Genomic DNA, 27,911 nt, shown 5'->3' with positions numbered 1-27,911 from the left:
TGATTAAGCAACTGTGTCATTTGTGTCTCGTCAAGAATGGTGACCCACAAAACAAAACAAAGGCTCTGTGGGTCTTGTTTCTCATGAACTGTGGGTCCCAGAACAGTACTGAATACATGATGAAGACATGGTTTCTGATGGACATGCTATGCGCTAAGTTCTGCAGCTCCTGAAGACTCGCTTGGCTGTTGTCACAGCCTCACACACAAGCCAGATCAAATCTGTCTTAGGTTTATTTTCAACTAGAGATTCAGGTTCCTCCAAAGGCCTCATCTTACTGGGATGACAACAGTCCTGAAGTCTAGCAAATACCAGCTTTATCATATGCCTATTTCTGAATGGCGTTCCCTAGGCCTTGAAATAAATAGAGAGTTGAATTGTTCCACTTCATAAAGAAATAGAGTAACAGAAGTCCAATCCAGATTGTAGTGGGCTAGAGAGTGAATCAGATTTTCAAGAACAGGAAAGACTGTTCTTATCCTGGCCAAGAGTTTAAAAAGCAGCCTTTGTGGAAGTTGGGGTAGGATTCAAATGGTAGTTCTCTTGTTTAGAAAGCATGTTGATCTGAGTTCAACATTCAGTATCCAAATAAGTAAATAGTGTGATCTATGTAAAATGAATTACCAGTCTTTGATTACTAGTATTCCTTAATGTTTATGTCTTCCTAATTAATGTAATTTGCAAATATAACTAATTTCAATTGTTCACATTTTTGAAGAAGCTAAGAGTCACTTTAAAGACATCTTTGACTATAGGCAATTCACGCCAGAGAAATCTTAATACCATAACTGCACATATGTGTACATATGTACATATAAACATGTTTCTCTAATAACCAGAAAAATGTACATCTAAGTCAACTTATGCCTATCTGATTGGTTAAAAAAATGTAAAGTTGCCCAACAATTATAAACTACTAAGAACTTCACTTCATATAATTAAAAATACAATCAAAATGCTGATAATAGATTCTTCCTCAAGATGACTAGTACTATTACCTTAGCTTATCAGCTAATATATCATGGTACATCAAGTATTTGTATTAAAACAGAACTTTAGTGAGTAATTTGATTAGTTCTAGTAAAGATGAGCCTGTGCAAAGCACACTCAATGATTTTACTTTTAGGTGCATACCCTAGAGAGACTCTTAAGGTACACAAGGCATACACAAGATTTTACATTGTATCATTGTTTGTAATGGAGAAAAGTGGAAACAGTTAAAATATCCAATCTTTGGGTGAATTGGAAAAATCAAAGCCTGGGGTATGAGACTTAGCCACCAAAGATGAAAATGCTGTGAGACCAAACAAAAATCCAGGATTTCACCAAGGACAATTTGTTAAGGACTATGGTAAAAGATGTAGTGATGTGGCAGCAGAACAGGAAGATCCCTAGCTCCAAGGCCGGAAGGAGTTTATAGCTGAGTTGGACAAAGGTGATCCATGGCAACAAGGATGCACTTGACTTTTCTTAAAAAACTATTAACATGTTACATGTCATTTAAGAAATAGTCTGGACATCAGTAGTCTGTACAACACACCAAGCTGCCTATTCTAATAATAGCAAACTATTATTATTAGAATATTATCAATTTTATCAGCAAAATGAGAATGTCATTCTAATGATATTATATTAGTAATAGCTATTACTAATAGCTGACTGTTCAAATAATATTCTTATCCTTTAGGGTTTGGGATGCCTGCTAGAGTCCCATGAGAAAGATGGTGGTTACAATCAAGATGACTGAAGTTATGTCAAGCTGATTCCCCATAGTAGAATAAGGATTTTTAAATAGCAGTGAAAATAATTTATGTTGTGGTTCTCAAACTTTAATGTGCATTATGATCACCTGGAATATATCTTAGATGGCCAGAATCTGCCTTTGGATTTTCTGTTTAGTATGCCTGTGATGGGGCCAACAACCTGATTTCCCAAAATGATGTTGACACTACTCGCTAGCCCAGGGCCAGTCTGTCTGTTGGTGGTACAGGATGCCTAGTGCTCCATGAGCTTATTGCCCACGGCTGGCACTCTACCATTGGAGCCGTGTCTCCAGTCCAAGGCCACTTTAATAATCACTAAATGGGTTGTTCATTGGTCAACAGGGACAAATATTAAAAATGGGATATTAAGTGGAAACCGGAAGTTGCAGGAAAATGTAAGCATTTCCTATCATTTATGTAGCTTTAAAAATGGGAATGATCGTATGACTACATAAACTATTTACTATATAGCACATATGCTTGTAAGTATTTGGCCAGGATTACAGGTAGCCAGCCAGTCAGACTGGAACCTGAGGACGTCTAGACTTCCAGGCTCCACATTTCCCACCACAAGCAGAAAGGGCAATCTGGGACTCCACCTTGGAGTCCCGGATAAGCTGTGGTCTTCAACGCTGTGCTGCAGGAAATCTGGAAAGTCGGGTCTGTTTCTAACTTTTCAGAACTTCTGGAATAAGCCGGATAGATACAAGTCAGTAATTCAATCCACAACAGGGCCAGCACGGTGCCCAAATGGAGACCCACCAGCCACAACAAAATCCCTCGCTTTCCGTGACCATTCCCACCTTTCCATCGCTTTTCCTGGGGGTGGGGGGTGGCAGAACAGAAGGAAACTTCCACATCTGAACGCTGCCGGCACAGCCACGGGCTTTCAGCCGGACCGCGCGCGGCCCAAGCCTCCAAAGGCAAAGGGTCGCTCGCGCCACCGGAAACGCCAGCGAAAAGGAGCGGCCACTTCCGGAAGCCGCTCCGGAACGTGTTGCCAGACCCCGTGAAGTTCCGCGGGAAGGATTTAGGAGTGGGACCGCTTCCTTCTCCTGGTGTGGGGCGGGGGGGCGGGGAAAGGAAATCGCCGGAGGAGCGGCGTCCTGCCTGGGCTGGCGGCTGGCGGCTGGCGGCGCTGGGGGCCGGGGCGCGCGGAGGGCGGCGGCGGCGGCGGCGGCGGGAGGGCTGAGGCGGCCGAGCCGGTGAGCGAAGGGCGTTGGAGCCGGGCCCGGCGCGGCGCACGCCGGCTCGCCCTGTGCAAGCCTGCGCGCTGCCAGCCGCCCAGCTGCCCGAGCGGGTCTGGGAAGTGCTTTGTGGGTCGCCTGTCAGTCGGCTCTTAGGGCACCGGGGTCTCCCAAGTCGGCTGGGGGACAGCTCCGCCCCGAAGCCGCCCGAAGCTGCAGGTTGCCCCTTCCTGGAGCGGCTGCGGCTCGCACTCTGACAGCTGCCCCAGGCTGTGTGTGGAATTGGGGAGGGGGGAGTAAGACTCCCCGTATCCCCCCCCCCGCCTCCCGCCACATCTGAAGCCTCAGAACATGGCGGGATCGTGGGTGGTTGAACGGTATTTCGTGGGCCGAGGGAAGGGCTCGTGAGGCGTGTTCTAAGGAGCCACACTTCCCCGGCTCTGTTCACGCCTCCCCGGCTTTCAAGACAGATTTCTCCCCCTTCTCCTCACGTCACTTCGGGACAGTTTGACACCCGGCCGATCAGTTGTTTCAAAGCCTGGTTCCCTCCCCGATTAGTAATGCTGAGGGTATTAAGTGATTGCCCGGTAATTATTCTTGATGGCCAAGGCGCCTAGGCTCGAGCCTGTGATCGTAGCTGACATCTAAGGATGGTAGTTCTAAGCCCGCCTGGGCAGCTCTCTCTTGGGAGATTCCTATCTGCAACTAGCTACTTATATTTAGCGCACTTACCCTCTGCTTCACACGGAAAGTGTAGACATCCCTAGCCAGAGATAGTCATCTTAAAGGCACCAGATTCCGTTACGGTCGTGAATCTCCAAAAGGCCGGTGGCATACTGGAATATAAAATTCTTGATTACTGACGAAATGAGTGAAAAGACTGCAGACGTTATCAGAAATAGCTTTTATTAAGTTGCTGCTTTCCTGTTTTAGGTGTGGCTGTAAAGTGTGGTGCAAGGTACTTTTCGTGGTGCATGGAAGGAAAGCCAATGCGCAGGTAGGCATTTAGAAAGAAAACCATTGGTTTCTCTGGTTGAAATTCACTTAACTCAATACTTCATTTAAATTTTTTTTAAAAAAAAGGATTCTCACATCTTACTAAATTCTGCTTGGAACTAATGATTCTTATTCTAAAATACATCAAAGGTATTATCAGAAATCAGGAGCATTTAACACACTAAAATGTAGATTTAAGTTAGATTTCTGAGTGTTTTGTGTGGTTCATTATTAATGCCCCAATTTTTCTTTTTGTGTAGTATTGTGTGATAAGGGTACTATGACACTATGTGAATTTATTATAATTTTAATTCCATACAGAACACAAGAGTATTCTGTTTCCAGATAAGAATGATACTCATTTATAATAACACTGTACTAATACCTAATTATAGTTTTAGTTATTTCACTGGTGTTCAAGAATATATTTGTTCTTTTCATTAAAATAGCTGCATTGCAGAGGAAGATTGTTTAAGGATGATAAAGACATAGAAAAATAGAAGTGTGTGAAAATGTATAGACAATTACATGTCCTAATAACTCTAGAATTTAGTAATGCTTCTCAATCTGTGCTAACGAATGAGACTAGAATCTTATTTAAACAATCAGACAACTTCTGGTTCTTTATTGTTTAAACTCATTTTATAGTTATTGAACTCTAATCATTTGTTCTTGTCCAATGTTAAACAACTCTTAGAGACATTTAAGAGAAGAAATATTTATGGTTCAAAGTAGCAGGAAGGGCTTGGTATAGTGGCATACACCTGTAATTTCCCAGCACTCAAAAGGATTGAGAATTATATGCTAGCCTGGCCTACATAGTTGAGACCCTGGTTTTGGAGCAACAGTAACAAAACATACATCCTTTTCCACATCTATAATTGATATATCTGTTGACCTTGAGCTGTTTATCTTCTCTATACTCCAGTTTACTTGTCTGGTATATCTGACCAGGGTATTGGAATTTAATGAATGTTTTCAAATGCTTTGAGATGTTCAAATGGAAAGATTTTGTGAAGATAACAGATTCTACTATCTTATTTGTATCTTACTCTGTAGAAGGAATAATATTAGACTGTAAAGTACTTGAAGAAATTAACAACATAAACATTAAATGTTTCATCATTTCTAACAATGATTGCAGAAGCCACTAAGTGCTTTTCATCGCCAGCTGCTTTTCATATTCAGATGCGATAAATGCCATATCTTATGTAATTGCTAAAATAAGAGCTTACTTTCTAAGGAAAAGGTAGCATGTGGGAATCTTTTTGGTTTATTAGTAGTTTCCATATAAAGTATTCACTTAATCACTCAGAACTGGTTATTTTTGCTCTATTACATAATGGTGTCCATTATTCAAAATCATGTTGGATAATTCTAGTGCTATTAATTCTTAAGTTACATTTCTTCATCACTTTATTACTTCACAAGGGGCTAACCTACACTTTACTAGTCTGACTTTCATCTACTATGTACATTAAGTTATGGTAACACTTCCCTACCCTTTCGTCATTGAGCTGTTCATTTTTGATGCTATAATCTAGAAGACAGTCTCTGTAAAATATTGTTGGGTTAATATTGAAGAAGTTTTGAATGAGAAGTAACTCTTTATATTAAGATTATTTGAATAGATACTAATTCTCCATACTAGACTATAACCTCTTCTATGTCTCATATGTCTTAAGTATTTGTACTCCAAACACCTACTTTTTTTCTGACCCCCCCAAAAAAAATCTAGAGAAAAGATTGAAAATCTTTGCGAAAGTTATTTTTACACTCGTGTTCATTAAAAAGTCTTTTTAATTGTATATATTTATGAGTTAGAATGTGATCATTCAATACTGTTAGTATAGCCATTAACTAAAACAGTATGTAAATTCCTCATAAAAACTAAAAATAGAACTGCTGTGTGGTCCAGCTATGCCATTATTGGGTATATATCTAAAGGAAATAAAATTAGTAGATCAGAGTGATACCTGATCAGCACTAGTCACAATAGCCAAGATATAGAATCAACCACAGTATCCATATATGGTGGATGGATAAAGAAAAACATGAAAAAAGAATGCACACACAGAAGAATATTATTCACCCATAAAATAGAATATTATTTAGCCGTCACTTGCAGCAATCCGGATGAAACTAGAGTATATTAAGTGAAATAATCCAGGCATAGAATGACAGATATTACATATCATCACTCAAACGTGGAAGCTAAAAAAATCATTTCATACAAGAAAAGAATAGAGGCCATGCCTGGTGGCTCACACTTGCCATTGTAGCTACTCCAGAGGTAGAGGAGATTGGAAGGAACCCAGTTCAAGGACTGTTCATGGAGGTTGGAGGTGTGGCTCAGTTGTTAGATCACTAGCCAGAAAGAAAAAGTGTCAGATTCTGAATTTGATTCTTGGTCTAGGAAGGGAGGGAAGGAGAAAGGAGGAACAGAAGGAAGAGTCGGGACTGGTAGGAAAGTCTGTGAGACTCTTATCTCCAATAAACTAGTAGAAAACCGGAAGTGGCGCTATGGCTCAAGCGGTAGAGCGCTAGCCTTAAGCTGAAGAGTACAAGGACAATGCCTAAGCCCAGAGTTCAAGCCCCACACAAAAAAAAAACCAACAACAACAAAAAAAAGGAAGACAGGAGGAAGGGAAGGGCGAAAGGAAAGGAAGGAAGGAAAGAAGGAAGGAAGGAAGGAAAAAAGAAAGGAAGGAAGGAAAGAAAGGGAAAGGAAGAAAGGGAAGGGAGGGGAGGGGAAGGGAAGGAGGGAAGGAAGGAAGACCAGCCAGCAAAAAGTTCATGAGTCCTCATCTCAACCAGTAATAAGGTGGGTTTGATGAAGGAGGAAGGAAGATCAGCCAGCAAAAAGTTCCTGAGTCCTCATCTCAGCCAGTAATAAGGTGAGCATGAGTCCTCATAGTGATATTTCTTTCTTTTTTCTTTTTCTTTTTTTTTTTAATAAACCAAGGTGTGACGTGCTTGGAAGAGCTGGGGTTAGAACCCAGGACCTGCACGTGCTGAGTACAAAATCTACCACTAAGCTACACTTCAACCTGGAATTTATTTTTATTTATTTTTTTGGTCCAGTTGTGGAGCCTGAACTCTGGGCCTAGGCACTGTCCCTCAGCTCTTCAGCTCAAGGCTAGCGCTCTACCACTTGAGCCACAGCGCCACTTCCAGCTTTTTTTTGTTTTTGCTTATGTGGTGCTGAGGAATCGAACCCAGGGCCTCATGCATGCAAGGCAAGCCTCTACCACTGAGCCACCTTCTCAGCCCTCACAGTGATATTTCTATACGTGCACACAGTATACTTTGAATCACTGGGTATATTTTAAACTTTTCTAAAAAGTATAAAAATCACTACATAATTGTGTACAATATAAAATCTGTAACATAGGGGCTGGAAAGGTAGCTCAGTGGTAGAGCGCTTGCCTTGCATGCATAAGCCTCTGGGTTCACTTCCTCAGCACCACATAAGCAGAAAAAACAGGAAGTGGCGCTATGGCTCCAGTGATAGAGTGCTAGCATTGAGCTGAAGAGCTGAGGGACAGCGCCCAGGCCCATAGTTCAGGCCCACGACCGACAAAAAATAAAATAGAAATATCACTATGAGCTGATAGAGTGGTAGAGTGCTTGCCTAGCATGCATGAAACCCTGGGTTTGGTTCCTCAGTACCACATAAACAGAGAAAGCTGAAAGTGGTGCTGTGGCTCGAGTGGTAGAGTGCTAGCTTTGAGTAAAATAAGCTCAGGGACTGTGCACAGGCCCTGAATTCAAGCCCCAGGACTGACAAAAAAGAAAAAGAAAAAAAATCACTACGAAACCCCTTCATGCTACAAATATATGTTAATTTGCAATAAAAGTTAGGAAGTGGAGCTGTAGCTCAAGTGGTAGAGCACTCGCCTTGAGTTGAAGAGCTGAGGGACAACGCCCAGGCCCAGAGTTCAAGCCCCACGGCCGACAAAAAAAAAAAAAAACTACAATAAAAGTTAACTAGTGAAACTGAGAAATGAACATCGGCTGTTTTTGGAATAGTAAATACAAGATTTAAGTTAAATCAGGCTTGTGAATTAAAATTCATAGTCTACTCTGTGGACAGAGAATTATTTTTAAATGCTTTTTATAAAATTTTATTAATATTGCAAGAGCTATAGCACAAGACAGTGTGATACTTTGTAAAAGAAGATCCTTTTATGGGATTGTGTAATGAAAGTGGTCTGCTTTGGAAATAATAACATGCAACTTTTAAGAGACTTTGAGAAAGCTTATGACACATAAGTTCTTAGAAAAGGAATTTCTTCTTTACATAATTGCAGATTTTCTAGACTCTTGACCTATAAGCACTTTTATGTAGAAAAGGACTTACAATAATATTGCTACCTTCTCTCCTGCTCATTTATTGTAGGTGTACCAACATTCGACCAGGAGAGACTGGAATGGATGTAACAAGCCGCTGCACCCTTGGAGACCCCAACAAACTGCCAGAAGGGGTTCCCCAACCTGCCCGCATGCCCTATATTTCAGACAAGCACCCTCGGCAAACCTTGGAAGTGATTAACCTTCTGAGAAAGCATCGGGAGCTATGTGATGTGGTGTTGGTTGTGGGTGCTAAGAAGATCTATGCCCATCGAGTCATCCTGTCCGCCTGTAGTCCCTACTTCCGAGCTATGTTTACCGGAGAGCTGGCAGAAAGCCGGCAGACAGAGGTAGTAATCCGAGACATAGATGAGAGAGCTATGGAACTACTGATTGACTTTGCATATACTTCCCAGATAACTGTAGAAGAAGGCAACGTTCAGACCCTTTTACCAGCTGCTTGCCTCCTCCAGCTGGCAGAAATACAGGAAGCCTGTTGTGAATTTCTGAAGAGACAATTAGATCCTTCTAACTGCCTGGGCATTCGGGCTTTTGCTGACACACATTCTTGCCGTGAATTACTAAGGATAGCAGATAAGTTCACTCAGCACAACTTTCAAGAGGTGAGTTGTACTTTGTGGTTTCAGTGCAGTCATACCTATTTGTCAGACGGGCAATGTGGCTTGACATTGTGCTGACAGACACCTGTCTGGGCATTTGCTGCTGATTCTAACTCATAATATCAAAGCATTAAGTCGCTATAAATTCTTTTTTTTGGGGGGGGGGGTCCAGTCATGGGGCCTGAACTCTGGGCCTGGGCGCTGTCCCTCAGCTCTTCAGCTTAAGGCTAGCTCTCTACCACTTGAGCCACAGTTGCTATAAATTCTAAACCTGGTTTTTATGTTAAAGGTCAGTTTTGTGTTCTGCTAGCAAAAGTTATTTCTCTTGAGCCATATTCCTAAAAGGGTATTTATAACCTAAGAAAATGATTGATTAATTTTATTAGAGGATCTGGACCTGTTAGAATACCTGGTAGTAGTCAGCTGTGAGTTACGATGGATGTGAGCGAATAGTTCCTATCAATCATCTAGATTACTGGTTGCAGTGTTCAATTCCCACCATACAGAATTAACAAAACTATGTATGCAGTTAAGCTTTGACTCTGTAATCCATTTCTAGAAATTTATCCTGAAAATAATGTCTAACAATACTGAAATGTTCATATAGTAGGCCACGAATCATGGCATTATTTTTATAGCAAAATATTAAAAATGACCTAAATGTTCAAATAAACTGGAACATCTGCACAATGCACCTATGAAGAAAGAAGGGAGACTTCCGAACTAAGGGAATTAATTTCCAGACTATACCAAGTTAATAGACAGAGTACAACAGAATTAAGCCGGGCCCTACTGGCACACACCTGTAAATCCTAGCTACTTAGGAGGCTGAGTTCTGAAGATTATGGGTCAGAACTAGTTCTGGCAGGAAAGTTTGAGACTCTTATCTTCAATTAAACACCAAAAAGCCAGAAATAGAATTGTCATTCAAGTGGGAGAGCAGTAGCCTTGAGCAAGTAAAGCTCGGGGAGATGACCCAGGCCCTGAGTTCAATTCCCCTCCCCCCCAAAAAAGTACAACAGAATTGTTATCATGCTACCTTTTGTGTAGGAAAGAAATGGAAATAAGATTGGAAATAAGAATGGAAAAAAGCTCATGTGGTCAAGGCTTTGTCCCCAGTGCAGCAGTATTTCAAGGTAGGGCTTTTGGGAGGATCGTAAAGGCTCTGACTTAATGAACTACTCCACTGATGGATTTATAACTTAATGGATATTGGGAGGCATGGAAACTTGAGGAGGGTAGGCTCCAGCTGGGGGAAATAGGTGATGAGGAGTGCCTTTGAAGAGCCTGATCACCTTCCCCACCTTTCTGGCTGTCATGAGGAGGAGCAGCTTTCCTGTTGTGTATGTCTGCCATGATGTTCCACCTCAACATAGGTCCATAGCATTCCAGCCAAGCAGCTGTAGAATAAAGCATGTGAAATCACAGGCAGAAATCAGCCTTTCTTCTTTTAAGTTTATCTCAGTTGTATTGTCACAGCTATGAAGAACTAACACAGTGGATTTCTCTATAACTTGGGGAATTCTTTAAAATTCTCTTTCAAAATCCAAATGCAGGAAAAGGAAAGACTGACCTGTTTGACACTCTTTTGAGGTGTCAAAAAAAGACTAAAAACCTAATAGAATAATGGGGAAATGCATTAAACCATAATCAACAAGATATACAAAAGGCATTCAACTTTAGATATTTTCTTTCTTTCTTCCTTGCTTTCTTGCTTGCTTCTTGTTGTTGTTGGTCATGAGGCTTGAACTCGGGGTCTGGGCACTGTCCCTGGCCCTTTCACTCAAGACTAGTGCTCTACCACTTTGAGCCACAGCACCACTTCCGGTTTTCTAAGAGATAAGAGTCTCATGGACTTTCCTGCCTGGCTGGCTTTGAACTGGAATCCTCAGATCTCAGCCTCCTGAGTAGCTAGGATTATAGGTATGAGCCACCAATGCCTACAGGTTTTTTTTGTTTTTTTGGTCTGTTGTGGGGCTTGAACTCTGGGCCTGGGCGCTGTCCTTGAGCTCTTTAGGGACTACCACTTGAGCCACAGCGTCACTTCCGGTTTTCTGGTGGTTAATTGGAGATAAGAGTCTCAAGGATGTTCCTGCCTGGGCTGGCTTTGAACCTCGATCCTCAGATCTCAGCCTCCTGAATGAGCCACTGGTGCCCGGTGCTTTTTTTAAGTCAGGGTTCTATGTAGAGCCAGGCTGGCCTGGAACTTGTTATCATCCTGTTCTCAAACAAAAAAGTACTGGGATTATATGCATAGCTACCATGTCTGACCTAACTTTATTTTTATTTTATTTTTCTATTTATTCTTTCATGTTGTTAAAATAATTTTCTATGTCCCTGGCTCTCTGAATAATTAGCAGTATAGATTCATAGACTATTTAATAGATAATAGTACTCTGTTATCATTTATTATTCGATGCTTTGTAGATTCTAATTTATCTTTCCTGGATTTCCTTTTGCAAAATTAAGAGGGATTACTGGCATGAGCCACCATGCCTGACGTTCACCATAATATCTTCTAATTGGTTAATCGATAGGAAAGTTACTGAGATTTTTTTTGAGATACTTTTATCATTGAGTCTAGACTTTTCTTGGCATTTTGTCAGATCAGATACATACCAGTAGTTTTATTTTACAATCCGTGACTCAATTCTTTTCTCTAATTGCTTGAGCTAATACTACTAATAAAATGTTATATATTAATGGAATTAATGAATCTAATTCCTTTGTTTTCAACATGAATAAGATTGTCTCTAATGTTTACCTATTAAGTAATCTACTGGCTATAGGAGAGGGGTAAATATTTTTTTTTAAGGAAGAGTCAATGCCTAACAACCTTTTTTTCTTTGTTGTTTTTCTTTTTTTTTTTATTAGCAATAGTGTTGAATTTTCTTTTTTTTTTTTTTTTTTGGGTCCGGTCGTGGGGCCTGAACTCTGGGCCTGGGCCCTGTCCCTCAGCTCTTCAGCTCAAGGCTAGCTCTCTACTACTTGAGCCACAGCACCACTTCCGGCTTTTTTTTTCTTTTTTTGCTTATGTGGTGCCTCAGGCATGCAAGGAAAGCGCTCTACCACTGAGCCACCTTCCCAGCCCTAGTGTTGAATTTTTGTCAAAAGCTTTTTCAAAAGCCAGGAAATGTAGTGTAAGCCTGTAATACCTATAACTCAGGAGACTAAGGCCGGAGAACCCCAAGTTCAAGTCCAGTCTAGCCTACATTGTGAGACCCTGTCTTGAGAAAACAAAGAAAGGCTTTTTCAGTATTTATGGAAGTGATCATGAATTTTCTTCTTGAATCTGTAAATTATATTCTGTGAATTACAGAATGGGACCTTTGAATAGTTGGGAAACAGCTATTGATGCTAATGGAATCTTAAAAAATCTATTTATAATACCTAATACTTTATTCTTACACTGATATCTGTAAGTATATTAATCTCTAATTTCCTTGAGCTAACTTTATCAAGTTATTTTCTTTCCTGAGGAAGTTGTACTTCATGAAGAGGAGTTGTTTTCCCTTACTTTCCGTATTGTGAAATCATTTATGCAATATTAGGACCATATGACTCCTAATAGTTTAATAGAATTTTCCTATGAAACAGTCTATCTAGACTCAATTTATTTTGTGTGTGTATAAATTTATCTGTAAAGAGAGAAAAATCATCTTTAAGTTTTTGTACAATGGTTATTTGGTAACTCACCTTGGATTTTTGTTAAGTTTTGGAAGGTTTTTGTTTTGTTACTGGAGGGGAGAGGGTTGAGTTAGCGTCTGACTGTAGCCCAAGCTAGCCTTGAACTCATGGTCCTAGTACCTCCCAAACTGAGTTACAGAAATATACCACCATGCCTATCTGTCCCTGGATGTTTTGTATATGTGTACCTTCAGAGTTTCTGTCCTCAATTGAAAAACTACTAGGGATCTATTTTGTTAATATTTTTCAAACAGTCGGGGTTTGGGGGGTGGGGTGGGAGGTTGGTCTCAGGGCTTGAACTGAGGGCCTGGGCACGGACCCTGAACTCTTTTGCTCAAGACTGAAATCACTTTGAGCCACAGCACCACTTCCAGATTTCTGGTGGCTAATTGGAGATGGGAGCCTTACAGACTTTCCTGCCTGAGCTGGGCTGGCTTTGAACTGAGATCCTCAGATCTCAGACTCCTGGGTAGCTAGGATTACAGGTGTGAGCCACCAACGACTGGCTAAGTCAGGATTTTAACTTATTAGTTCAATCTACTTCTTTATTTCCGTTACATTCTGGCTTTACCTTGTTTCCTTTTCTTTGTGCTCTATTTTAGCTTACTGTGTTTTTTATTTTATCCCCTTGCTATTTGAGTGATAGAATGGATGCCTAGAATGTTCTCCAGGTCCTGGATTCAATTCCCAGTATGAAGAGGGAAGGCTGAGGGTGGGAAGGAAGAGAAGGGAAAAGGGAGGGAAGAGAAAAGAAGTAGAGGGGACCAGGTACATGACTCGTGTAGAGCCCTAAATTCAAACCTCAGTACTGCTGAAAGGAAAACACAAGAACCCATGGGGAATTTTATCAAGTATTTAAAGAAGTTTTCTGTCTCAGAAAAAGGAGGGCATTGCCAATTCATTTTATAAGGACAAAATTACCACAAACGTGAAAAGAAAATTGGAGATCCACAGTAGAAAAGTAGAAAGACCATTACTAAGTGGGGCTTCTACCTTGCTTGACTGATAGAATCCTTACTTCATAGTCTGTATCTCACTCAAAATAACCTAACTTCTTCAGCTGACTTATAGTTAATTTCCTTTTACTATTTCAAATATCAAATCTACACTCCAAAAGTAAATATTTGCCATTATTGACGATTTTCAAAATTATATGTCAAATGACCCCCACATTGGTTTGGTTTGATTTGGATTGGCAACCATACCATAGAGAAAGTAAAATACAACCATTCTGATTAAGCCAGGTGCTAGTGGCTTACACCTGTAATCTTAGCTAATAAGAAGGTTAAGATCTGAGGATCATGGTTCAAAGTCAACCCCAGGCAGTCATGAGACTTTTATCTCCAATAAACTGTTTTCAAAAAAAGCTCAGGGACAGTGTCCAGGCCCCGACTTTCAACCCATGACTAGAGCTCATTCTCTCTCTCTCTCTCTCTCTCTCTCTCTCTCTCTCCCTCCCTCCCTCTCTCATTCTCTTTCTCACACTGTCTCTCTCCCACACACACACACATACACACACACACACACACACACACACACAATTTCTGAATTATCTAGTTCCCTATTTAATTTCCTGAACCCTACAAAGTCTTTCATTCAAATAATTACAGTACTGGTGCCATAAAATGTAGTATTTAACCTAATGACCCTTGTGTTTTCTACTTTGAGAACTACATTTTTTTTCAATGTATTTGAGGAAGATATTCTTTTTTTTTTGGTCAGTCATAGGGCTTGAACTCTGAGCCTGGGCACTGTCCCTCAGCTCTTCAGCTCAAGGTGAGCACTCTATCACTTGAGCCACAGCGTGCCACTTCCAATTTTCTGGTGGTTTAAAAGTCTCAGGGACTTTTCCTGCCTGTGCTGGCTTTGAACTGTGATCTTCAGATCTCAGCCTCCTGAGTAGCTAGGATTACAAGCATGAGCCACCGGTGCCCTGCAGAAGAAGATATTCTTCATTACATATTTAAGTAAATGTTGTGGCCTATGTCATATCCCACTAAATAAAATATTCTGCTTTTTCAATGGACATGAAAATAACTCTGTCCCAGAAAGAATCTATCAGCTACATTAGAAGTAACACAGTAGGAATTTGAACTCTTCACCATACCCTACCCTGTGCAAATGGATATCACATGGAACGCAGTCCCCTGAGTGATAGAAGAAACCAGCTCTGCCTTGTACCCACTCCCTCTTACACTACATGCTGACTTATAAGATCTTGGAATTCATGCCAGACCTGTACAACAAGGTAATATCATTGTTGCCATTTCATCTCCATTCTTATGGTTCTGCAGGCTTGAAAAAAGATGAATTATGGGTATATTTGTACTTTTTCACTAGTTATCCTCTGGATGACAACTAATTATCCTCTGGAAGCATTTTTGACTTTTAATGTGCCTCTTGTATTTCTGAAGTTTTAATTTGGTATGGTTATCTGGCTTATTTGGAATATGAGTTTTAATTTTGATCTTAATTTTTAAGGAAAAATAGTATTTTTCCTAAATTGCCTGAATCATAAGTGATAATTTTAGTTGTGTCCTATGTACTAACCCCTTGTTTTCTTTTTAAACTCTTCTTTTCCTTTAGTATTGTTTGAACTTTACCTCCATTGTGGAACAGTGTTTTGCCCTAAAATCCTGAGACAATAAAGTAAATGTATCATGGGCTTTTTTTTTTTTAAATTCTTACCTAACTTTGAACAGGTGATGGAGAGTGAAGAGTTCATGTTACTCCCAGCTAATCAACTCATTGATATTATATCCAGTGATGAGCTCAATGTTCGCAGTGAAGAACAAGTGTTCAATGCAGTGATGGCCTGGGTCAAATACAGTATTCAAGAAAGACGTCCACAGTTACCCCAGGTAATAATAGAAAGAACACTTCCAGAACTGCTCTGTATAGAAATAACAATATGCACTTTACTTGCAGAAATGAAACAAGCATCACTCTCTTACATTATATAACTCATCTAGAGTCATATAAACAAAGTCATGTTAGAAAGCCTACTATATTCAAATATTAGAGAAGTAAGCATCTAAAGCATTTGGGCTGGTTTTTATATTGTGTACTTCTATTATTTTTGTTTTGTTTTATTGATTAGTTCATTGATTGATTGATGCAGAGTGTCTATTTAGCCCTGAAATTCACTGTGTAGGTCAGACTGGCCTCCTACTTAGCCAGCTAAAATTATAGGTATGCACCATCATACCTAGCTCTTCATTGTGAACTTTTTGTTCCTTTTGAGATAGTTCTACATTGGATCTGTAACCCAGTCAAAACCTGAATCATATAAAGTGACAGGGAAATCAATAATTCTGCTCTCTGTAGTTTAGAAATCATACTACACTTTGATCAGTAAAGAAATAAATTGGGAGCTGGGCACTGGTGGCTCATGCCTGTAATCCTAGCCACTCAGGAGGCTGAGATCTGAGGATCACAATTCAAAGCCAGCCCAGGCAGGAAAGTCCATAATACTCTTATCTCCAATAAACTACTCAAAGCCGGAAGTAGCACCGTGGCTCAAGTGGTAGAGCACTAGCCTTGAGCTGAAGAGCTGAGGGACAGCGCCCAGGCCCAGAGTTCAAACCCCATGACTGACACAAAAGAGGAGGAGGAGGAGTAGAAAAAAAGGAAGGAAGGAAGGAAAAGAAAAATTTGGTCATGAGTGGTCTCTGAGTGAAATGTCTAAGACTCATTTTTATTTTTTTCATTATATTGCCTAAGCTAGTCTTGAACTTAGGATCCTCCTGAGTAACCTTCCAAGTACTGGTATTACTGGCATGCACTACTTGGCTTAAGACTCATTCTTGTTATGACTACAGTAGTCCTCTCCTAATCCACAGGGTGTAATGTGCCAAGATATTTGCAGTGCCCAGAAACCTTCAGATTTTAGATACATACTATACATACCTACCTGTGGTAACTTTAATTTACAAATTAGGCACAGCATAAGATTAACAACAATAATAATGATAAAGCACAATGATTTGTGGCAGTAGGTTATAGTAAAAGTTATTCAAAACTTATAAATTATTATTTTAATTTTTCATAGTATTTTTTTTTGTCAGTCATGGGGCTTGAACTCTGGGCCTGAACACTGTCCCTCAGCTCTTTAGCTCAAGGCGAGTGCTCTACCACTTGAGCCACAGCACCACTTCCGGTTTTCTGAGTGGTTTATTGGAGATAAGAGTCTCTCGGACTTTCCTCCCCAGGCTGGCTTTGAACCCCAATCCTCACAGCTCGCCCTCCTGTGTAACTAGGATTACAAGCGTGAGCAACTGACACCCGGCTCATAGTATTTTTTTGATCAAAGTTAACTTGCAGTAAATGGAACCACAAAAAGTAAAATTGCAAGTAATGGGGAGTACTGTATTCTTTAACAGGTTAACAGAGTATTCTTCTGGGTTGTTAATTTGAGTTTAGTTAAGAAAGAGTTTATAGCCAGGCACAGGTGGCTTACACCTGGAGGCTGAGACCTGAGGTTCAAAGCTAGCCTGGGCAGAAAAGTCCCTGGGAGACTCATCTCCAATTAGCCACCAAAAAACCTGAAGTAGTGCTATGGCTCCAAGTGATGGAGCGCTAGCCTTGAGCAAAAGAGTTTGGAGACAGAGCCCAAGCCCTGAGTTCAAGCCTCATGATCGGAAAAGAAAACAAAGAAGTTTATAACATTTCTGAAAGCTCAGAATAGCATTCTAAAGGACACTGGCATGATTCAATTTTTGAATTCTATATTACTGAATTTGTGATTAGAATAAACAATTTGCTTTCAGTATTTGTATTTTCCATTCTTATTTAATTATTTGTCATGTCCAGTTAGATCCCCAAATACTCAGAAACATAGTATGGGAGCACAAGTCATGCATTCTCTTAACTCTCCTGTGGATGGAACTCTGTCTTTAATAACACTTATTATCTCCTAGGTGCTGCAGCATGTTCGTTTGCCTTTGCTTAGTCCCAAGTTCCTGGTGGGCACAGTAGGCTCAGATCCCCTCATTAAAAGTGATGAGGAATGCAGGTATGAATGTCCTTGAAAGAAAAATCAATAAGCATTCCTGTTGTAGTCGTTTTATTGATATTCTATCTAAAATACTGTATTTCTTAGGGCTGAAACCAGACAGTATTTAACAGGTTTTTTTCTGGGCTAGGGTCAAGAGGAAGAGAAAGAAGTAAGGACTGAATTTCCAGTATTCCATTCCATTAGTTTTTATGTGTGGTGATTATTGATGTAGAGTGGTAATAAAGAGGTAGATTTCAGGGGCTGGGAAGGTGGCTCAGTCGTAGAGCACTTGCCTTGCATGCATGAGGCCCTGGGTTCGATTCCTCAGCACCACATAAGCAAAAAGAAAAAAGCCAGAAGTGGCGCTGTGGCTCAAGTGGCAGAACACTAGCCTTGAGCTGAAGAGCTGAGGGACAGCGCCCAGGCCCAGAGGTCAGGCCCCACGACCGGACCCAAAAAATAAAAAAAAAATTAAAAAGAGGTAGATTTCAGCCGGGCACGGGTGGCTCATGCCTCTAATCCTAGCTACTCAGGAGGCTGAGATCTGAGGATTGTGGTTCAAAGCCATCCCAGGCTGGAAAGTCCGTGAGAGGAAGTGGTGCTGTGGCTCAAGTGGTAGAGTTTTCACCTTGAGCTGAAGAGCTGAGGGACAGTGTTCAGGCCCAGAGTTCAGGCCCCATGACTGACAAAAAAAAAAAGGTAGAGTTCTAAGACTTTAATGCAACTGTCTGGGTTTTTTTGTTTGTTTGTTTTGTTTTGTTTTTGGGGTCCTGTCGTGGGCCTGAACTCTGGGCCTGGGCGCTGTCCCTGAGCTCTTCAGCTCAAGGCTAGCGCTCTACCACTTGAGCCACAGCACCACTTCCGGCTTTTTTCTTTTTGCTTATGTGGTGCTGAGGAATCGAACCCAGGGCCTCAGGCATGCAAAGCAAGCGCTCTACCACTGAGCCACCTTCCCAGCCCTGTCTGGGTTTTTTTGTTTGTTTGTTTTCCCCCTTGAGGGAAAACTATTCACTGTGTGTCAGTGAGAACTTTTTTTTTTTCATCACATATGTCTAGCAAGGACCAGCTTTGCTTTCAAAGACACAGTGAAGCATCTTCCAGTTCTGAGAAGTGGCTCACTAACCACTCAGGAAGCTGAGACACTGAGGATTGTGTGTTCAAGCCAGCCCAGGCAAAAAAGTTCTCAAGACCCTATCTCCAATTAACCAAAATAATGATGAGCCAGAGGTGTGGCTTAAGTAAAGCAAGCTGAATAAGTTGTTCAAGCACAAGGCCCCTGAATTCAAGTCCTGACCAAAAAATTACTGCTCTGCATTATACAAAAATATGATAGATTAGTTTTCCAGCTCAAGCCCAAGACAGGCAAAAAAAATTAAATGGAGAAACAAAGTAGTAAATAATGAAAAATATAAAGGAACTTCAACTTCATTTTAAACATTCATTTCTTTCAAAATTGAACAAAAATATGAGAAACAATATCATTAGATAATTTTGAGAATCTCTATGTGAGATTATGAGATTATTTATGTTAATCGCTGTTTTTTTATATGTTTGAAACATTTCATTACTGACAGTGTTATTTAGACATTTAGAATAAGTGCAGAATTTCTTTTCCACAGAGACTTGGTAGATGAGGCTAAAAACTACCTCCTATTGCCTCAAGAACGACCACTAATGCAAGGACCCCGGACGAGACCCCGGAAACCTATCCGATGTGGAGAAGTACTCTTTGCAGGTTTGAGTCTCTATGTATTAGGAATAAGCCATATTTTCTGCATGCTTTCAAAATCATTTGGATATTTTTGTTATCTACCATCATAAAAAATACATCATAAGTCAAATGTACTTTGACAAGCATTAATTCATCAGTGGTATTATCTGAGGGAATGCTATACTTTTATATACATTTAAAAATATCATACACCACAATAAAAAATTAAATAAAAAATAAAAATATACAGTACTTTGTGAAAATATCATATACATTAATTTATATAACAAAGTGCTAGTCACTTCATAATTACATGAAGTAACCAGAAGACGTTATCTTAAACAACAAAACTTTGTTAGACTTTTCAACTTCAGTTGAACCCAAGACAATGTGCTAAAAAGACAATATAAATTTGACTTGGTCTACAATCACAAAATGCCATAACCTAGTGTCTTAAGGGGTGGAAATTTATTTTCTTACAGTTCTGGAGGCTAGAGGTCCACACTGAAGCTGCCAGCAGGTTTAGCTTCTGACGAAGCCTCTTTCCTCAGCTTGCAGAGGGTACATTCTCCTGTGTGTCCTCTCATGCTCTTGTCTATGGGCAAAGGTAGAATGAGAGAGTATTCTGGGGTCTCTTCCTCTCACAAGGACACCAGTCCTATCACGTAAGGACACCACTCGTACAACATCATTTAACATTAGTTTCCTCCTTAAAGGCCCCGTTCTAAATACACTTTCAGTGGAGTTTTGGGTTCAATATATGAGTTCTGAAGAAATACAGTGGAGCCCATAATACCCACTTAGTCATCTATTACTGCCTTAGAAATACTAATGCCTCACCATGAGGCAGTGGGACTGAACAAAACTTTTCTTGCTTCCCTAAGTCACAGAAAAGATTGCAGTTTGATTCCCTAGAGATTCCTTTGGTATTACAGAATACCATCTATGAAGTGTTTACTTGATCTGGAGTTGTATAATCTAATAAAAGCTGGTTTTAATTACCTTTATTATAAATTGTACCAGAGACTTAATGATTAGGCTATTTGAGTGATCTTAAGAGTGAAAAATGGTCCTATTTCCAGCCTGGTTTTATTTTAGAATATAGATGCTTTCCCTGATACTGAACTTCCTTATATACATTGTTACAAAATTCAAATTTGAGCAAATTACTATACACAAAATTTGCTGCAATTTAGTACTAGTTGAACTATTAAACTATAATAAAATGAAGTGTATTATGTTGATTTGAAATGAAGAAGGTGAACTTTTAGATCCATCAACAGGATGCTTCAGAATATTCCCCTTTTAGTCTAGTTCAGGAATTTAACCCCTAAAAACTAGTTTTTAAATTTTTTGAAGTTATAATACCCTTGTACTTCATTTTTAAGCTCTATAATCTAGCTTTTAATTTTAATTAACAGAGATTATTTGAAAGAAAAACAAATTTCGCATATCTGCTGTTACCTTCTTTTTTCAATGATCATTCAAGAGAAGCTTGATGGAACTCATTTTGAAGCTGTCGCTCTGAATATTACCATATTAGTCTTCTCAGATTGCCATAACAAAATATCACAGGTTAGGTAGGTTAAACAAAAGGAATGTATTTTCTCACAGATATAGAGGCTAGAAGTCCAAAATACTGGCTCTTGTCCATTCATTTTTCTGGTGACTGTAACTGGTAATTTGCTTGTGGATATTTGGTAAATCCTAGCATGAGGGCTCAGTGAGGTTAGCAGCCAGTGATGTTCTTTAGGAAGGGTTTTCTGTTCTCATTTCTGTTATTTCCTAGTTGGTGGTTGGTGTAGTGGAGATGCCATTTCCAGTGTTGAACGATATGATCCACAGACCAATGAATGGAGAATGGTAGCTTCAATGAGTAAAAGGCGATGTGGAGTTGGGGTCAGTGTTCTTGATGACCTGTTATATGCAGTAGGAGGTCACGATGGATCCTCTTATCTCAACAGTGTTGAAAGGTGAGCGTTTTACATTTTTTCCCATACTTTTCCTATAATGTCATTTAAGATGTTACTTAGGAAACAGATGTGATTTATTGCTTCAGTATTACATCTGTGTCACCAGCTGGCAGCCTAGACCATTAACATGACATCAAGTCCTTTATAAACTGACCTCTTATTTTTCTAGTCCCTCTCTCATTGGACACAGCCAACCACTAAACATGCCACTGTAGGCACAACTTTCCTGCAGTTCTTTGGATATGCTGCCTTCCATAGCTTTTCCCCTACATGTATGCATGCTGTTCTTTCTTCCCTGGAATATCTCCCCCTAAGTCTTACAAATCCTTCAAGAGTCAAGCTGTTCCTTCCCACATAAATCCTTCTCTGACTGTACAGATGAGTTGCTCATCCCTCTGCTCTTTCCTAAGTATTTTGAACATGCTTGTACATATCAATCACATTGTGATGTAACTATTGAAATCTCTTTTCGCATCGTACTTGGTGTAGTGAAAATCTGCAGTGACTGAGATAGTTTCTTCTCACATTTTTTTTCATTAAGCTATGGTAATTTACAGTGATTCTTGGTATTTCTATAACACACCTTTTGAAACCTGAAGCAGATCAGATTCCAGGTACATAGATGGTATAGCTAAACAAAACAGGAATCAGTTCCATTGAAGTGGGCAAGGTATGCAGGGAGAACAACACTCAAAAATAAACTGATAACTCAAAGACAGTATTAAATATTTGTAACTTTAACAATTACACACACACACACATATATGGAAAATGCAACTACAGTGGCACTCAGGTAAATTTATGTGAATGTTCTAAAGATGGATTTGAAAAGAAAGATGGGCTGGGAATGTGGCTGAGTGGTAGAGTGTACCTAGCGTGCATGAAGCCCTGGGTTCGATTCCTCAGTACCACATAAACAGAAAAAGCCAGAAAGTGGCACTGTAGCTCAAATAGTAGAGTGCCAGCCTTGAGCAAAAGAAGCTCAGGGACTGTGTCCAGGCCCTGAGTTCAAGCCCCAGGACTGGCAAAAAATAAGAAGAAAGATGAACATGACTGCTGGGCATGCTAGTGCATGTCTCTATAATTCTAGCCATTATGAGGCTGAGAAAGAAAGATCTTGAGTTTGAGACCAGCCTGGGCTTCATAGGGAAAATCTGGGAGGGAGGAAAGGAAAGAAAAGAAGAATAAATGTGAATCATGCTTTAAATCAGTGAGGAAAAAGGAAAGGGTAAAACAATGAGGGAAAAAAAATGAAGTTTTCAAAAGAAAAATTGGTGTTGCAACAAAAGAGCAATCTGATAGAATTTTGATGTTTCTTGTTTTGTTTTTTTTAGTGCTTGGGATCAAACTGAAGGCTTTGTACATGCTAAGCAAGACCCCACCACTGAGCTACACTCCCTCCCAAAACTGATAATCAGCCTAGGACAATTATCAGTAAGAGAATGACTAAATAATAGATGGTATATAGAATGTAGTAAAATAGTTCAGAGGAAGAGTTTCAAGCTATGTTTCAAACATATCTGGATCCTAAAAATACATTGCAAAAACAGTGCTTGCTTTGTAATACTATTATGTAAAGAAAACATGCTTGCATATAAAGAAATATGTATAGGTAAACATATATAAGTGAATATAATAGGTATGTATTTTACTGAAAACAATCTAGTAGAGTTTATGTAAAACCAAAATGGGAAGAGATCAGAGTTCAGGTGAAATTCAAAGGAGACTTGAGCCTTATCAATAACATTCTGGCTTTTTTTAAAGACAGTATATTCATATATATATAAATTGTTTAAGTAAAACTAAATTTCAAAAAATAAGAATTAGGGGTTGGGAGCCAGGTGCCAGTAGCTCACAGTTCTAATTCTAATTCCTCAGGAATCTGAGATCTGGAGGATAGAGGCTGCAAGCCAGCCCAGGCACAGAAGTTCACTAGGCTCTTCAGTGAACCAGCAAAAAGCTAGGCTAGAGATGAAAGTGACTACTGGGCATACCAGTGTATGCCTGTATAATTCCAGCCATCAGGAGGAATTAATAGAGGTATCAGCAAAGCAAGCAAGTTAAAAAGTGCAACCCTGAGTTCAAACCCTAATATGGCACCCAAAAAAGAAGAGGAAGAAGAGCTGGCATGTGGCTCAGTGGTAGAGTGATTTGCCTAGCATATGTGTGGCCCTGGATGCAATCCTCAGCACCAAAAAAAGAATACACACCTACACACAATTAGATTGTCCTCTACTTTCATTATTAATCAACCTATCCTTTGGGGAAAGAATATATATTACATAAATGCTTTGATTTATATAGTCTGTTTTCTATTATGCAATATAACCTCTGCTCTTGATGTGTTTTTTTGCAGATATGACCCCAAAACAAACCAGTGGAGTAGTGACGTGGCCCCTACAAGCACCTGCAGGACCAGTGTCGGTGTAGCAGTGCTTGGAGGCTTTCTCTATGCTGTGGGTGGCCAGGATGGTGTTTCTTGCCTCAACATTGTTGAGAGGTGATTTTTTTGAACTTTTTTTTTTTAAGGCCATACAGGAATTTTGGTTTTGAGATATGATCTCACTCTGTAGCCCAACACTTCAATTTCATTCTCCTGTGTACTGGGATTACAGGAGCATGTGCTCCTGTAACCCAGGTTATGGTTCTTTAAAATCAGCAGTTATAGCCAGGCACCAGTGGCTCATGCCTGAGCTCAGGCTCAGGAGGCTGAGATCTAAAGATCACAGTTCAAAGCCAGTCTGGGCAGGAAAGCTCATAAGACTTTTTTCTCCAATTGAATTACAGAAAAAGCCAGAAGTGGCACTGTTGCTCAAGTGGTAGAGTGCTAGCCTTGAGCAAGGAGCTCAAGGACAGTGCCCAGGTCCAGAGTTCAAGCCTCAGGACTGGCAAATAAAAAAGTCAACAATGGGCTGGGAATGTGGCCTAGTGGTAGAGTGCTTGCCTAGCATGCATGAAGCCTTGGGTTCAATTCCTCAGTACTACATAAACAGAGAAATCCGGAAGTGGCACTGTGGCTCAAGTGGTAGAGTGCTAGCCTTGAGCAAAAGAAGCTCAGGGACAGTGGCCAGGCCCTGAGTTCAAGCCCCAGGACTGGCAAAAAAAAAAAAAAATCAACAGTTACAGCTGAATTTAGGACAGTAAAAGGTCTCCTACTCAATGGATTTCCCATATACTCTCAGGAAAAAGTTATAGTTAGTCTTAAAGTCTAGAAGTAAAGATTTTTTTAAACAGTATTTAATTTCTTTTTAGTTGACTGTTTATTATGGTGAGCAACAGGTGTGAAGTATGTAATCCTTATAGAATGGTTAAATTAATGTTTGTATTACCTCACATACTTATACTTTTGTAGTGAATATCCCTAAAGTCTACTCTCATAGCAGTTTTCAGTGCACATTTGTTAATAACTGTGTCATCATTTGTACATTAGAGCTCTGAAACTTATTCCTGAAGCTTTATATGCTTTAACCAGAATTTCCCTGATCTTGCCTAGTAGAGAGACAGCCCAGTAGAGAAGAGAGACCATTCTATAACTTAAACCTTTTTAGATACCACATGTAAGGTTGTACATGTAAGATTCCACATGTAAGATTGTACAGGATTTTACCTTCCATGTCTGGCTTATTTCACTTAATGTAATAGACTCCAGGTTGTCACAAAAGGCAAGATTTTTGCCTTTTTTAAAGTTTGAATAGGTGTGTGTGTGTGAGAGAGAGAGAGAGATTTTTTAAATTAAGTCAAGTCTTTGTGATTTCAACTTTATGGAAACAACTTCAGTTAATAAGCACCTGGTGTCTCATTGCAGGTATGACCCAAAGGAGAACAAATGGACTCGGGTGGCCTCTATGAGCACTAGAAGACTAGGCGTGGCTGTGGCTGTATTGGGAGGGTTCTTATATGCTGTAGGTGGTTCTGATGGGACATCTCCACTCAACACAGGTTAGTCCCTCCCAAAGTCTGCCTGGTCTCCCAAAGCAACACATTTTTCTGAGGATATTCACCCTACAAAAAGTAAGAAGTTCAGTTTATCCTATAATAAGAAAATGCTTTCTTTTCTCTCTAGAAGAGTGCAACTTCTCTGCAGCCATACTCTTCTAGCACATTCCCCAAATATCTCTTTCTCTTCTGCTTCATAAAGTTACTAGAAATTTAGGGTGAATATTTCTGCCCACAATCACCAGCTCTCCTCAAAGAGAAAGACAGAGACAGAGAATTATTTAATCTGAGAGTAAACCAAAACTTGCAGCAAGACACAGGTTGTTAGCCCTTTCTATTTTAATAATGGTTTTTCCCTAAGGATATTCTCAATGTGGAACTGGCATCAGAGTCATACATCTTGTCACATATCTTGTTTGGTCTTCAATAACTTAAAACTGTACTAGGTTATAGGCAAATAAATACAAAGAAGAGAGTTGTCTGATTATAACAACAGTGTATTGGTACTCAACAGTTTTTACAAACCATATAATCCAGTGACTGGATTATATGATGATAAAGAGTGTGAGGCTGTAGTTTATGTAGCTAATTAATCATACAGCCAAAGTTAGAACTCTCTAGCACATGTCCTCTACCATAAGACACCTAGAAAACATTTTCTTGATGAGTGTATATGTGGCATTTTCTAAAGGTATACAAGTCCTTCTTAAAAGCAAAAAACAAATGGCTTATTAAAAAATATGTTACCACAATTTCAGTGGCTATGAAGAAAACAAGAGGTGAGAAGAACTGGTTGAACGGTCACTTCTTGCTCTTTCTTTTTTCTACAGTGGAGCGCTACAATCCTCAGGAAAACAGATGGCACACCATCGCCCCTATGGGCACTCGGAGGAAGCACCTAGGCTGTGCCGTGTATCAGGACATGATCTATGCCGTAGGAGGGAGAGATGACACCACAGAGCTCAGCAGCGCCGAGAGATACAACCCCAGAACCAACCAGTGGTCTCCAGTGGTGGCCATGACATCTCGCCGTAGTGGAGTAAGTGCTCAGCTACTGAGAGCCTTAACTCTAAAAAACAGGCACTGAAGAGTCCTGGCAGAAGGAATCTGAAATAGAGTTTGCTAGAATAGTGAGGAGGTGAACCGTCTTATTTTGTCAGTTGTCTTAGCTGTGCTGCTGGGGCACATTTAAGCAAGACAGTCCTCGCTAAATTTATACTAGACTGACTTTATTGCTTTTAACTCATCTTTAATTAAATAATTAATTTTTTAGTTATCTTGTGTCCTAGACTTCTCTAGAAGGCATTTTCTTACACACCACCTAATTAACTTCATATCTATTAAGCTAAATATTCTTACAAAACATTTCTAGTTGGTGAGATTCATTGGAACATATAAACATGGAAATGTAAAAAAGAACCTATGCATAACTAATGTAAGCTATTAAAAATGTTTTTAAAAACATTTCTAGCTAAAGCTGGATTCTGATGGCTAATGCCTGTAATCCTAGCTACTCAGGAGGCTGATATCTGAGGATTGCAGTTCAGATCCAGCCTGGGCAGGAAACTAGGTGAGACTCTTATCTCCAGTAAACTACGAGAAAACCAGAAGTGGCACTGTGGCTCAGGTGTTAGAGCACTAGCCTTGAGCTGAAAAGCTGAGGGACAATGCCCAGGCCCAGAGTTCAAGCCCTATGACCAACAAAATTGTATACTTATACAAATGTTCAGGCAAACATCTAACTGGCCCCTTTACCAGACTTCACAGACTGGCTTATCATTTACGTATAGACCATATTTGACTAACCTTTGTCTTGCTGTGGACCGTGACTGACGGGTACCCACAAGAGACTTCCAGCATGGAGCATATAATTAATTCAGCTCAGTGAAATGTAACCCTAGAACAAAAAAGAAGGGAGCAGATCTGTACCCAAAGCCTCCATGAGGATAACAGGGAATATATTCTGCATTGCATAAACCAAGGAACGCCACTGGAAGGTATCAACAAGTCAAAGCATTTACATATATGTGGCTTTTTAGTGGCTTTTTTTTTTCTTGGTCACATTCCCAATATTTTTACCGCTACATCCTGTTGATGATATTTTCACTTGTTTATTAAGTATTTATTTAAGTGCTGTTCTGAGAAAACAAAAATGAGTATGATATGGTTTCCCTCCTCAAGTAGCTCCCAGTTTAGTCAAACTAACTGATAGTCAGTAAATAACCACAGAAGTAGCATGTGTATACGGAAGAACATGAGCAGGTGTGCTCAGGCTTTGGAAATAAGAGGGAACAACCTACCAGAGACAGTTACATGCATGCTAGGTCAGGAAGGAAGAATATGGTTTTTAGAAGAGGAACAGAAAACAACCTGCCAAGGAACATGTTCAGAAGCATGAAGTATGAAAAAAATGTGTATTTTAGGCTGACAGTCAATCCAGCTCTACTGCTGCATTGGGTAAGTTAAGAGAAGAAGGGAAAATGTAGGAAGTGAGGCTAAACTGGTAGCCTCTAACAGATTTCTGAAAAGCATGAATAATGTTAAGGACTTCGGGCTTAGCTTTAGGCAAGAGAGAGGCAAAGAGTAGTGACATCATGGTTAGATTTGTATTTTGTTTTGTTTTTGTCAGTCCTGGGGCTTAAACTCTCAGCCTGAGCACTGTCCCTGATCCAGTCTGTGCTCAAGGCTA

At 39.9% G+C, this 27,911-nt stretch overlaps 1 protein-coding gene across 1 annotated transcript in view; it reads left to right on the top strand.

Moving 5' to 3' along the window:
• The first annotated feature begins 2,957 nt into the window (after positions 1-2,957).
• The window catches only part of Klhl20 (kelch-like family member 20), a 28,530-nt gene continuing 3,576 nt past the window's right edge, over positions 2,958-27,911 (top strand). Inside the window, exons 1-10 of the mRNA XM_013015792.1 lie at positions 2,958-2,968; positions 3,884-3,947; positions 8,349-8,922; positions 15,309-15,467; positions 17,526-17,620; positions 19,222-19,337; positions 21,103-21,286; positions 23,643-23,786; positions 25,092-25,225; positions 26,053-26,261. Of these exons, the coding sequence (XP_012871246.1) occupies positions 3,925-3,947; positions 8,349-8,922; positions 15,309-15,467; positions 17,526-17,620; positions 19,222-19,337; positions 21,103-21,286; positions 23,643-23,786; positions 25,092-25,225; positions 26,053-26,261 (1,638 nt within the window). The 5' untranslated portion in view covers positions 2,958-2,968; positions 3,884-3,924. The remainder of the gene's footprint in view (positions 2,969-3,883; positions 3,948-8,348; positions 8,923-15,308; positions 15,468-17,525; positions 17,621-19,221; positions 19,338-21,102; positions 21,287-23,642; positions 23,787-25,091; positions 25,226-26,052; positions 26,262-27,911) is intronic.

This window comes from Dipodomys ordii, unplaced genomic scaffold, assembly GCF_000151885.1.
Source record: "Dipodomys ordii isolate 6190 unplaced genomic scaffold, Dord_2.0 Scaffold27, whole genome shotgun sequence".
In the NCBI taxonomy this organism is placed as follows: Eukaryota; Metazoa; Chordata; class Mammalia; order Rodentia; family Heteromyidae; genus Dipodomys; species Dipodomys ordii.
This window is presented reverse-complemented; position numbering and strand designations above follow the sequence as displayed.